The sequence below is a fragment of the Mus caroli genome, unplaced genomic scaffold, assembly GCF_978045245.1.
Source record: "Mus caroli unplaced genomic scaffold, Mus_caroli_1 scaffold_20, whole genome shotgun sequence".
Lineage (NCBI taxonomy): Eukaryota > Metazoa > Chordata > Mammalia > Rodentia > Muridae > Mus > Mus caroli.
Window position 1 is genome coordinate 24,951,607 of NW_028227275.1, and position 12,451 is coordinate 24,964,057.

Below are 12,451 nucleotides of genomic sequence, written 5' to 3' on the forward strand. Positions count from 1 at the left end.
CACTTGAGTATAATGGAGAACTAAAAATAACTTCAGAGACAGAAGCAGTTTGACATTAGACTTGGGAGAGTTCTGGATACTGCATCTGCTCCATCCACAGCCGCCTGAGTACTGCAAGCTATACAGCGTGGGCTCTGGGTTGAGGAAAACACTCCCCAGGGACAGGCTACCGAACATTACTGTACATCACTAAGTTCTGTATGCCTGGATGTGTCTCTTGTTTTACATGAAGAGTGCTACTGATTCACTCTTGAAGCTTGAACAAAGCCCCCCACCCCAGGTGATCTGTACTGCCTCCCACAAGTTATTAATAATTCAGAGTTGTCAAAATAGTTAAGGGAACATTTTTAGGGCATGACAAAAGAGTGTTTCTAGAATTCATAATTCAAACGACTGACACAAACCTAACAAAATTCCAATCTGTATTATGTAAAAGTTGATTTGTAAATACTTAGAAAATAGAAACAATGAGCACTTTCTCCAGGAATATTTTATAATGGAACCAAATGAAACTTGCACTGCTTCCTGGCTGTGTGCACCTGAGAACTATGGTAGAGCCAGCTACAAAGAGGGCAACGACGGTCGGGGGCTGGGTAGAAGACAGGATGGTGGAGAGGAAGTAGGAGCAGAGCTTCTCATTCTTTCTTTCCTGACATATGGAAAATGGAAGCACTGTGATACACACCGGGGGCTCACAGAGACTGCCGGGAGAATCTGTGTCTAACCCTCCTTGCTCAGCTGTCTGGAAAGGATCAGTATTTCTGGTATATCTGCATATCAGAAGATATACTGCATAGATACAACTCAATGATTCTTCAGTTTTGTGTTTAGTATTATGCTTTAATCTCTACCAATCAGAGCAATTACAAGCATGATTTTAACTTCTTAAATTGAAATACAACACCATAAAGTCACTGTCTAAAATGAACAATTTAGTAGTTTTTATAAAGTTGTTCAACAATTACAATATCCAATTCCAAAATTTTCTTTTCCTCCAAAGAAATCCTTTACACATGAGCAGTTAGCAGTTACTTCATATTCCTGCTCCGACAAGCCATCTAGCAACTACTCATGTGCTGCAAGTGACAGGTCTTTTTCTTACTAGTTATATTATTACCACATACTGAACTCATTTCCTTACTATAGTCAAATATATTCACTGCTGCAAGATGCTGATTAAATGAAAATCTAAGTTAAAATGATTTGTTTTTAATTTCCCAATATAAAGTACCATTATTAGTAATATAATAGCAAAGAAATTCAACCCAAAAGAGCTATAGATTAGCATAGATGAAGAAAATTAGAAACAAAAAATAAAGATGAACTTGTGCATAAAACAAATACAGAGAAAACCAACACCCTCAATGACTAATAAGAGCTTGGACAAAGTGACAAAAGACTACTTAAGAACTAAAGTAGTAAATATTTATATGAAAGCTGCTGCCAACTCAAAAACCACGACACACTAGATATTCAAACACCAAGGAAAATAAACCCCTGAGACAGCAGTGAGCTTTTAGAGCAATGTTTAGGAGACAGGATGAAGAACAGGGATTATGTAGAACATAGTAGAAGTCTTTAAGGAGTTTATCCACTCATAGACACTTGATAACACAGCTTTACTTCAAAACCTACTCTTCTATTAATAAAATATGTTAGCCATGCCATGAGGCGTAGAGAGTTTTAAATACAAGCAGAAGACTACACAACATGATTTAGGTTAGGCCTGGAGAGAAGCCTCAGCAGTAAAAGCACCAGCAGGCACCCACAGGGCAGCTCACAGCCACCTGTGCTTCCTTCCAGGGGTTCCCACACCCTCTGCTGCCTTCCACTGTCATCATCACGCATATGCATGATGCACAGGCATACATGCAGGTAAAATTAACCTCTAAAAATAATAAGTTTATAGATAATTAATAAAATGGTTGGAGACACAGCTTAAATCATCGGTCTGAGTTTTGGCTGCTGCATTATAAAAATTAGCCACTAGATGGTGGCACTGGCCTGGGAGAGCTGGGCTGGGAGGACAAGCTACCAGGAAAGCAACACTGGCTATTCCCAGATTTGGAATTTCAGAGAATGGTATTCAACTGCATTACATCAACAACAACAACAACAACAACAACGGTAAAAGAAATGAATTCTGCCCACTCACCTTCACTACGTTGTCCCCCGACTGCCCATTATTTCGTAAACAGTCCAGACAGATAGCAATTTGCGGGTCACTTCTATGATAGTCTTTATCATCTTGGTTTTCATCACCGTCCTCATCTGCTTTAGACTTGTCAACCTTCGAAATATCATCTGTATAATTGAAGCAAGACTCATGTAACTCAAAGTTTAAAGTCAAGCAATAATATGGCACTCACCAAAGCAATAGCCAACCTAAAATATTTCATAACCTCTTTGAAGACTGACTGAAAATATCAATACTTTCTGAAACCCTTCAACAAAGTCAACAATGGAAAGAATATCCATCAGAGGCCATCAGAAACTTAAAACAGCGTAAGATTTCTAGACTTTTTTTATATCCTGGTTTATGAATTTTATCTTCCTTTTCCTATTTGATCCTTTCAAAATATTATTGGATTTGGCCTTTAATTTGGGGTGAGTTTCACTGAGCTTCATGTTTGGTTTATAAAAGACAGCGTCTGTACATGGGTTTAGTGTAAATGTGGGAAAAGAAAGAGCCGTCTTCTCACCTTTGTAACAAACAGAGCAAGACTCTGGATTAAGAAATATTCTAGATTAGCTATATTTGAACAAAAAAGTGGTTAGGACACTTTAGAAGGCAAATAGGATACAAAATTCTTCCTAATTCAATAAAAGATGTGTTCAAATTAAAACTAAGTTGGTATCCTAAAAGTTCTCAAAACTTGAAATTATTTATAAAACCAACTACAGAAAAAATAATTTTAAAAATACGCGTTGTAGCCATTTAACATGTTAAAATTCCATTAAGAAAATTTGAATATATTTCCTATAACAAAATTTATTTATAATGTTACATGATACAACTGTATCGATTGACGTATTTATGGAATAGCTTGGACAACGCGTTAGACGTGCAGTGTGCTTAGTCTGAGGTAACAATAACACGATTAAAGGGCATAACGAGTGAACAGGAAATACCCCCACCATAGGCTCATGTGCTTGAATGGTGGTGCTGTCTCGGAGGTTACGAAGCCTTTATGAGGTGGAGCCTCGCTGGAGGAAGTGGGTCACTGGGAGTGGGTCTTGAGGTTTTACTGCCCAGCTCCACTTCCTGGTCTCTTCTTTGTGACAATGGATTCAAAGTGACCAGGAGCCTCCTGCTCTTGCTCCCATGCCTTCCCTGTCATAACAGCATCCCTGAACTGTCAGTCACAGAGTAATCAACTTCCTTTCTCCTTCCCTATCCATCTCCTCCTGGCTGCTTCTTGTCAAATATACAAAGAGTTGCCATTCTCATCATTATGGTGCTAGGGCCCAGGAAAAGGTAAAAGGGCAAGTGCAGGGTGAGGGGTAAATGAAATCCACAACTATGTAAGATTCAGGACTGTTTTAGATGGAATCTATCTGCCTAGGCCAAATATGAAAAGTCAGCTAACCAAGAAGTACATTTACCTACCAATGAGAGGCTGGTCCTTGTTCTAGATAGTAAAAGATTTACACTGCACCTAACAAAAGTGCAGAAATGGCTCCCCTTCCCATCCTCATTACATAGAACCCATGTACAGACACTGTCTTTTATGAACCAAACACCTACATCAATGAAAAGCCTTCCCCTCTACAAGTTAAGTCTAACTATTGAAGCCATTCCGCACCCATCTTAAATGGCACTGATTTTATGAGACTTTATAACTCAAAAACTCCTATGTGAACTGAGAGACTAAGTTCACATATGCACAGAGGCCACTTTGATTTTAGAATCCTGAATGAAGTCTGTGTGTAAAAACATGAGGAATGATATTACTTTATAGCTAAAGCCACTTTGTATGTCCATGCATACACATGCATGCATGTATGGCCAGTAATACACTCCACTCTGCTGAGACTGTTGTTGTTACTGTGTGTAAATGCATGTGTGCACGGATGTGCATGTGTGCATGGAGGCCAGGAGTCAGTCAATCTTGGATGTTCTTCCTCAATGCTATCGACCCTGTATTTTTGAGGTGGGGTTTCTCACTGGCCTGGAACTCAACTATTAGGCTGGGCTGGCTGACCAGCAAGCCCCAGAGACCGGCCTCTCTCTGCCTTCCCAGTGCTTACATAAAAACCGTGTGTGCAGATACACATGTGGATGTCAGAGACAAATCTCTGAAGTCAGTTTTCTTTTGTCATCCTGAGGGACTGAGGGACCAAAGAGTCTGTGCAAACACTTGTACCCACTGAGCATCTCGCTGGCCCACGTCTCTTTGTACATGACTTCTGGGGATTAAACTCAGGCCCTCGTGCTTTTGAGGCAAGCATTTCACCCAATGTGCACTCCAGCTCTCTCGCTCTCTCTCCTCCCCCTCTTCCCCCTCTCTCTGTCCATCCATCTCCCTCCCAGCCCTGCTGAAATTATTATTACCTGGGTCTCCGAGTAGAAACTTGGACACTGGGCCTGGTGACAGGAACATCTTGATGAGTACACAGAGACACTTGCTGACAGACCCAAGACCTAAGCCTGAACCACTGTTCCTACCTGTGTTCCCTTCAGAGCGTCAGAGCACAACAAATCCTGACCTAGCTCTCAGCCACACTCCACCTTTGTCCCTATTAAAGTGGCGTTATAAGTGAGGTAAAACTGAGATGCTCTCAGGATCGAGGTGCATACTAAGCCTGTTTCTTACCTCAGACGTTTTCCTGTCTTGAGACTATGGCTAGTATTATCTATTCCGTTTTCTCCTTCCTTTTCTCCCCAAAGTCCAATGTCCTCTTTCCAATTACCTTCAAGGAGTCATGCAGTTCTGCATAGATTCAGATAAACTCTCATGCAGGGCTGCATGAGTCTTGCACAGGAAAACTTTGAGTGTGGAAAGACATTACTCCACCAATATAACAGAAAGCAGAACAACGAGAGAAGCTGTCAGACAGTTACCTTGCCCATTTTCTTGAGGTTTATTTTTCTTCCAAAATTCCAACTCACGCTGAAGTTCTTCTAATTTGAAGGAAAAAAAATATGAAAACCATAGGAACATGAACTCTTTAATGGAAATACAAAACCCTAGTCCGTAGAACCCAAAGGGAACTTACGTTCTCGTAGTCCAGGCACTAATTTAAAGATAATTTCCTCCAACGTGTTATCCAGCCTGCAGAGGGTAGGCAGTGGGGATAAACAATGATGATATCAAAACCCAATATGCAAACAGTTTGTGATTTCTTACACATATTAGGAAACACAGGCAGACGATTTGAGTGTATTCACTACACTACTGTTGCCTGCCAACAAAGCACACTTACTTCAACAAGCCTTCCTCTGGTGGTATTCTTCTTCTTTTTTTTTTTTTTTTTTCCTGAGACAGGGTTTCTCTGTATATCCCTGGCTGTCCTGGAACTCACTTTGTAGACCAGGCTGGCCTTGAACTCAGAAATCCGCCTGCCTCTGCCTCCCAAGTGCTGGGATTAAAGGTGTGCGTCACCACGGCCTGGCCTCTGGTAGTATTCTAATGTGGAAAAATAGTCCCAAAGTTCCCAGCCTTCTGTAGATGTACACTTTGTGCCTTTGCCATTCTTCTCTTGTTTAAAAAGTAGATCCCAGATCTGGGAGAACTCCCAATTCCAAGAATAAGAACTACCCTGGAAAACTGCTTAGACCAAAAAGAGTGTTGGACAAATGATACTGAGCTTGGGCCTAGCCTTAGGGGGCACTGCACTTCTTCCTGTGCTCCATGTAGAGCAGCAGAGGAGGGCCTACATCACTCCAGGGCCAGTCCATCCCAACACATGGCGGGACACCGTAGTCAATTCAAGTTGCAGGAGTGAGCAGAGCTAACTGAGGGCAGACTGCTCATTAACCCACTCCAAGGGTGAAGAGCGAGGGATGCCTGCCTGCCAGGAAGCATTAATTTTGGTGTGCTTTGTCATGCAGCAACAGCTAACATTCTCACTCTTCAAATCCCAACAAGAATTTGTCTTCTTTTCTAAAATCAAATGCTCCCCATTTCCTTCTCTGAGGAATTCAGGCAGTGTGACCATTCTAGATCCATAGACAAAAGTGCACTCATCTCAGTATTCTTATTTTCTGTTCCTGGCTTTGTTTCCTCAGCCCATTCCTTTGCTTTTCTACAACACCTGTTCTTGCTTCAGCTTGGTCCTGCTAACAACATTCTTCTTCTCTGACATCAAACATCTAAAGGGGCAAAATCTTTTCCTTAAGTGTCTTGTAAAGCTATTTCTGGAGGTGGAAAGATGGCTCAGCAGTTAAGAATACTTGCGGCTCTTGCAGCAGACTGGAGATCAGTTCCCAACACAGAAGTGGATGGCTCACAACTGCCTATAACTTTGGCTCCAGATCTAATGCCTTTCTCTGGATTCTGCACATACCTGTTGTAGACACACATATGGATATACACAGACACTTTGTTTCCTAATCTTCTTTCAACCTGAATTTTTTTGAAAAGCATAGTTTGTTATGTTTGTTATATACTGTTATTGCTTTTACCTTCCTAAACTCCCTATTAATTAGTCCCTAGGACCAGGATAGTTTATCAGCAATCTGACAGCATGGTGTAACACTTGTGCTCTGAAATTCCCTTCCCTCATTTTAATTTTTTGCCCTGTCTATGTGCCTACATATTTTTTATCCAACTGAATTCAGACCCCAGTGTTGGGGAGCAGGTCCCAGGTCTCCTCACAGATATCAGATCTGGATGGTCAAGCTCTTCATAGAAACCTCACTGTGTAGGACTATCTAATACATGTCTTCCCGTAGCTTCAGACCAGCTGTGTGTAGTCTGCATATAGTAAGACAATGGAGTGTATTGTTTGGGGAATAATGGCAATTAAATGTTCAGTACAGAAGCAATTTTTCTTGCAAATATATCTGATGGATGGTTGGCCAAATTCACTGGAGGCAGAACCCAGAGATGGAGGGCTGAGTGCTTCCTGCTGCTCTCCTTACTCCACTTTCCTTCAGTTTCCCATGAGCCATATTTCCAGGGTCCTCATCTGACTTTGTAGCTTGAAACTCAAGTGTTACCTCACACCTTACCTCTAGTTCTCTATTTTTCTAAGAGATGCTAAACAACGCAGCCATCTCCTTTTGCCCATTTATGTCAAGACTGTCTCATCAAACCCTCCAGAATGGCACAGAACAGCCCTCACTGCCTCACTCTCTACAAGTTTTAAATGGAACCATATTCCCAAATAGGCTCACAGTGAAAGCACCGACTCCTTCCTTTCACCAGCCTTATGAGAACTACTTCAGTCTGTCTCCATCTCTGCCTTCTTAATCACCCCACACCATCCTTCCTTCTTTGGTCCCATCACCTGCCAATCTCTTTTTTTTTCCCAGCACACATTTTTTTTTTCCTACTATTACCTTCCTGATAATTTTAATACCTTTATCCAACATAGTTCACCTCCTTCTGAAAATAACTGAAGTCATTCTGAGAATCCCAAGAGAAAGTTGCCATTCTAATTGCAGATACATTTCCTAAATATTATGTAATCTTATTTAAAACTTTTATTAAAGGATTTAAAAATGAAATAAAATGCTTTAAAAAGACTTTAAATGCCTAAGACCTAAAATATGTTCAAATAGCATAATAAATGATAAATATTTCAAATGTATATAATTAATTAAAATCAGATAACATATATTTCTTTACCTTAACATTTCTAATGGATTTGTTTCATGAACTTGGTTGCCACACCTTGGACAATCATTGCTGTCTTCAAAGTGCTGGACAATACAGGTCTTACAGACTAGGAAGAGATAAAAGGTTAAAATTACAAACTTCTAGAATTACACAACCAAAATCAGAGCCCACTGCCATAATATCAAAAGAAAATCCCACTTTACTTTTTGTTTCTATTAATATAATTATAAACTAAATATACTCTACTCATTTAAAATGTGTATTTTACAGAAATGGGTCTTTCTTACTTAAAAAGTAGGACAGAGAAAAGTAAAAATTGTTAATTTTGCTTTTATTTATTTAATTCTTTGCTAATAGTTTATTTGAATGAAATACAAACAGTTCTCAGTAAAACTTGAGGGGCTGGACGTTTAGCTCAGTGGTGAAGTCTATTGTCTGTGAGGCCCCAGGGTTAATCTACAGCCCAGGAAAAACAAAACCCTTCAGAGTTTTCAACATGTTTGGATTGCTTATACCAACATTTATACCACCAGGGTGGCTCCCAGGACAAAGCAGCAGTTACCATAGAATTTCTTGTCTTTAACAAACAAGGTGAACTTGTGATCACAGGTGCCACAGTGGCACAAAGGCACAAGAGGTGAACTGGAGATGACTGAGAAGTGGACAAGGGTGACTAGAAGTTAAATAAAGATCAGAAGGTCAGAGCCATATGGCAACACAGCCCACACTTCTTCTCAGCAGTCCTAACCTCTGTGGTCATGAGTTCCTTCTATCTTTACCTAAGCTTCTGTTACCTTGTAAGCCAACTGCTCTGCCCAAATTTGTCTTATACAACATCTCAACACCTGAACTGCAATCCGATCCCTATCCCAAGAACTCCCCTTCCCATAGTATTTCTTTATGTATTTTCACATCTTCTCTGGACTTGCTTCCCTTCCTTTTATAATCGGACTCCAAGCTACCCTCTTTCTTTTCTTTATATCCCACATGCTCTAACAGAAGAAGTTTATCTAAATAACTGGTCAAGAGCAAACACTAAGATTCCTACCACTGAGATTAGGTCTGAAAACTCAGCATATCATACATACTACAGAGAACACTGCCAGGCATTTAATTTTTAAATTACTTGGTAAATATGGGAAATAACATCACTTATTTTACTTAATTGCTCGTTTACTCAATGAACTGAATGCATTACACTGGGAGCTGGCAATGCAGGAATGAATGGCATAAAGTCCCCATGAGTGTGTTTTATGCTTAGAAAGGCATGCAAATTTTAGTTAATGATAAGTGGTAGCCTTATCTCCCCTCCTCTTAAGAAGGTAGAGACAAAGCCCCGTGTCTGGCAGTTGTATAGATGCAATGATCAGGGTAGGCTTCGAAAGAAGTTGAAATCAACAGGTCTGTCTGTGTCCTTTGATGAAGTCCCATATATTTCTCTTTAGTCCAAATGTTGTAACCTACTCTCTATAATTCTCCTGAAATCTAGGTGAAAGACAACATCAGAAGGCATGTTTTAAAACTAAGATAATACAAGTTTGTCAACTATAAACTAGAGACGTATCTGTTTTGTTCTTCATAATATACTGATCCCTAAAGAGTTTATTTAAAAAATTGTTTGTTTGATACAAGCCCAGGCTGGTTCTGAGTTTACTATTTTACATCCTCCTGTTTCCATCTCTCAAGTACCTGGGATTACAGGTAAGCACCACACCTAGATTCCAAAAGGGTTCTCAAATGGTTGTTCAAAAGTCAAAATTAATCTCTTAGATTGCCTTGTTAAGCCACACTGGAACAGAAAACAGAGAGACAGAATTCCTTTAGAAAATTCCTGGTATGTGCTCTTTCCCCAGAGTCATTAGCTAGTTCTGAAATTTAAGACAGATAAGAAACAGGAGTAAAGGGTTTTAACAAAGCCCGATACTGCTAATCTTGACTTGGAGCTCTGATTCTTGTGGTTCACTCAACAAACTCAGCAATCCATGGTTGTCTACCTGTTGACCAAACACAGGTACACAGCATGCCCACAGCAAATCCTCATTAGAGCAGCCAAGACTCTGAAGGTTAGACCTTACCCTCTCAGGGATACCAATTCCAATCTAAGGTATCTAATCAAAGAGATGTCAGGCTGAAGCATCGAAGGCACACAAAGTTCTAAAAGTAAGATGTGTGTGTTGCTTATCGACAGAGCAGCACCAGTACTCAGAAGCTGATGAGGAATACTCATCCAAAATCTAGATCTGGACTGTTCAAAATGATAGTCACTGGCCACATGCTGTTATTGAGCACTTGAAATGTAGTTAATTTGAGATGTGCTATAATTATAAATACACCTTAGATTTAAAACATTTAATATAAAAATAACCAATAATTTTTATGATATACATTGGAATGACAGGGTTTGTTTGTTTGTTTGTTTTTAAGATATACCGGGTTCACTACTAACCTTGTTCCTTTTCAATATGACCATAAGATACTCTGTGCAGATGGATGTGCTATCTGCATGTACCTCTGTGCACCTCAGAGGCCAGAGGAAGGCATAAGATGCCCTGGACCTAGAGTTATAGATGGTTGGGAGCCACCATGACAGTGTAATCAATAGAATATGGCGTCCCCTGCCTCCAGAAGAGCAGCCTTAAGCACTGAGCTATCTCTCCAGCCCTCTACAAATACTAGATATTTTTTAATTATATGTGTGGGCTACTTTGGTGATGGGGTGTTTAGGGGCTTTGCTTATGATAGGTATATATTGCATCACTGTATCCTCATTTAAAGGTTTAGTTTGAGATGGGGGTCTCAGTAGTTCAGAGTGGTCTTGAGTTGTTGTATGGCTCAGGCACACTACAAACTTGTCATTCCCCTGCCTCAGCCTCTGTAGAGCTGAAATTACACGCAAGAGTCACCATGCCTGGTGGTGGATCACAGTCATGGCTACTGAAGAGTACTGCTCTAAATGGACAGAAACCCCCATCCAGGAGTGAGTTTCTTTTCCACCGGAATATATGAGATACAGTACTTGATGCATTTCTGCAAATGAAAAGCAAGCAGCTTCTGTGGGTCTGCCTGATGAAAGGCGGCGGGCGACACTAAGACCAAAATGCAGGCTTTATGGCATAAATTGGAAATTTTCTTTTTAGAGGTTAACACTTAAAACTAGCATTAAACATAAAGAAAAATTTAAGATGTAGAACAATAGCCCATTTTTATCCTAGTAATCCTCTATGCTCTTGGTGTTGGCTGGATGGCTGCCATCATCATCAATACAGGGAAGGAATTACACACAGCAGCCCTCACCCTAGTCAACATGCAATTCAGTGCATCAATTCAGTGGTTCTCAGTCTTCCCAGAGCTGCGATCCTTTAATACAGTTCCTCATGCTGTGGTCATCCCTAACCATAAAACTACTTTTGTTGCTGCTTCATAACTCTAATTCTGCTACCATTAGGAATCATAATGTAAATATTTTTGGACACAGAAGTTTGCCAAAGAAGTTGTAACCCACAGACTGAGAACCACTGAAATCAGACACATTAATGATTTGATTTTCACCACAGTCCTAATTGGGTAGAGTACTGGACCTCATACATGAAGACTGAGCAGAGGACAAACTGTCTGACATAAGGACAGTGCAAGGTGAAGGGCTTCGGGTGAATCCAGAGTTCATTCCAAAATCAATGCACATCTGTATGATATACCTCTTGCTGCCAATCTTCCCCCACACACCTATAATATATAGACTGAGGCTACCTTGCTCACTGTTTTGGGAGTTGTACTAGTCAACTCATAGAATTAGATTTCTTTTAGTATACTACATACACAAAATGGCTTTTCAAGTAGCTTGTTTGTTCGTTTCTTTAAGAAATAAAACTCTAGGAAATATACCTCCTTGTTGGATTTTATAAGGTGCTAAATAAGCGCCATGTATATATCACACAAATCAAAGCTTGAGGGAATTCAGGCCTGAAGTTCAGTGACAATGGGAGGAAATGAGGTGGGGACATGGCTCTGGTGGTTAAAGACTTCATCACTAGGACACACAGGTGAGAGTTTATAAACTGAAATCTAGCAATAAAGCACATTTTAAGGAACCTTAAAGATTTAACTCCAAGATCTGTAAATGCTCATCTGTCCTCCTGGCTAACTCAACTGGTCTCTGAATAATACTCAAAAGGTAAGAGTTTGTATTCCTAATTTATCATGACCTCACCAGAATTATCCTTAAAATGAAAAAGAGATTACTAACTGAATTCTTTAGGTTTGAACAAGGTCAAATATAAAAATTTACAGGGAGATGGCTATTATGCTCTCTAATAGAGATTTTCTAAATTGAGATGGGCAGCACAAACTGGACCAGACAGTTTTTAAAGAAGGTATCTGCAGGTTCCCTTGTGGACTCTGCAAAGCTCCCTCACCAGGGGAGCCAGAAGGGAATTGGCAAACACTGGCCAAGGGGAGGGAAGGTGGGCAGAAGCTGCTCACAAACATCTTCCTCAGCAGAATCTGTTAGAGTGCCCCAGACTAGGATTCGGCTCTCTGCTAAACTATAATCAGAAGCACTTCATTAACCCTGAGGATAAATCACTCGCACAGGACAAGATAGAATCAAACAGTATAAGAGTTAGGAGCAAAGTAGAGAAGCCAGAGTAGTGGAGCACGGCCATTCC

General features: G+C 40.3%; 1 protein-coding gene across 7 annotated transcripts in view; it reads right to left on the reverse strand.

Annotated features, from left to right (window-relative positions):
* Pcgf5 (polycomb group ring finger 5) overlaps window positions 1-12,451 on the reverse strand; it is a 112,076-nt gene that overhangs the window by 15,889 nt on the left and 83,736 nt on the right. For 4 of the 7 annotated variants that reach the window (XM_085834013.1, XM_085834017.1, XM_085834012.1 and 1 more), the window contains exons 3-7: window positions 7,797-7,893; window positions 5,221-5,276; window positions 5,066-5,125; window positions 4,556-4,588; window positions 2,156-2,304 (exon numbers count right to left, since the gene is read on the reverse strand). In XM_085834013.1, coding sequence (XP_085690139.1) covers window positions 2,156-2,304; window positions 4,556-4,588; window positions 5,066-5,125; window positions 5,221-5,276; window positions 7,797-7,893 — 395 coding nt within the window. The remainder of the gene's footprint in view (window positions 1-2,155; window positions 2,305-4,555; window positions 4,589-5,065; window positions 5,126-5,220; window positions 5,277-7,796; window positions 7,894-12,451) is intronic. The other 3 variants (XM_085834015.1, XM_085834016.1, XM_021151645.2) reach the window with 3 other exon arrangements.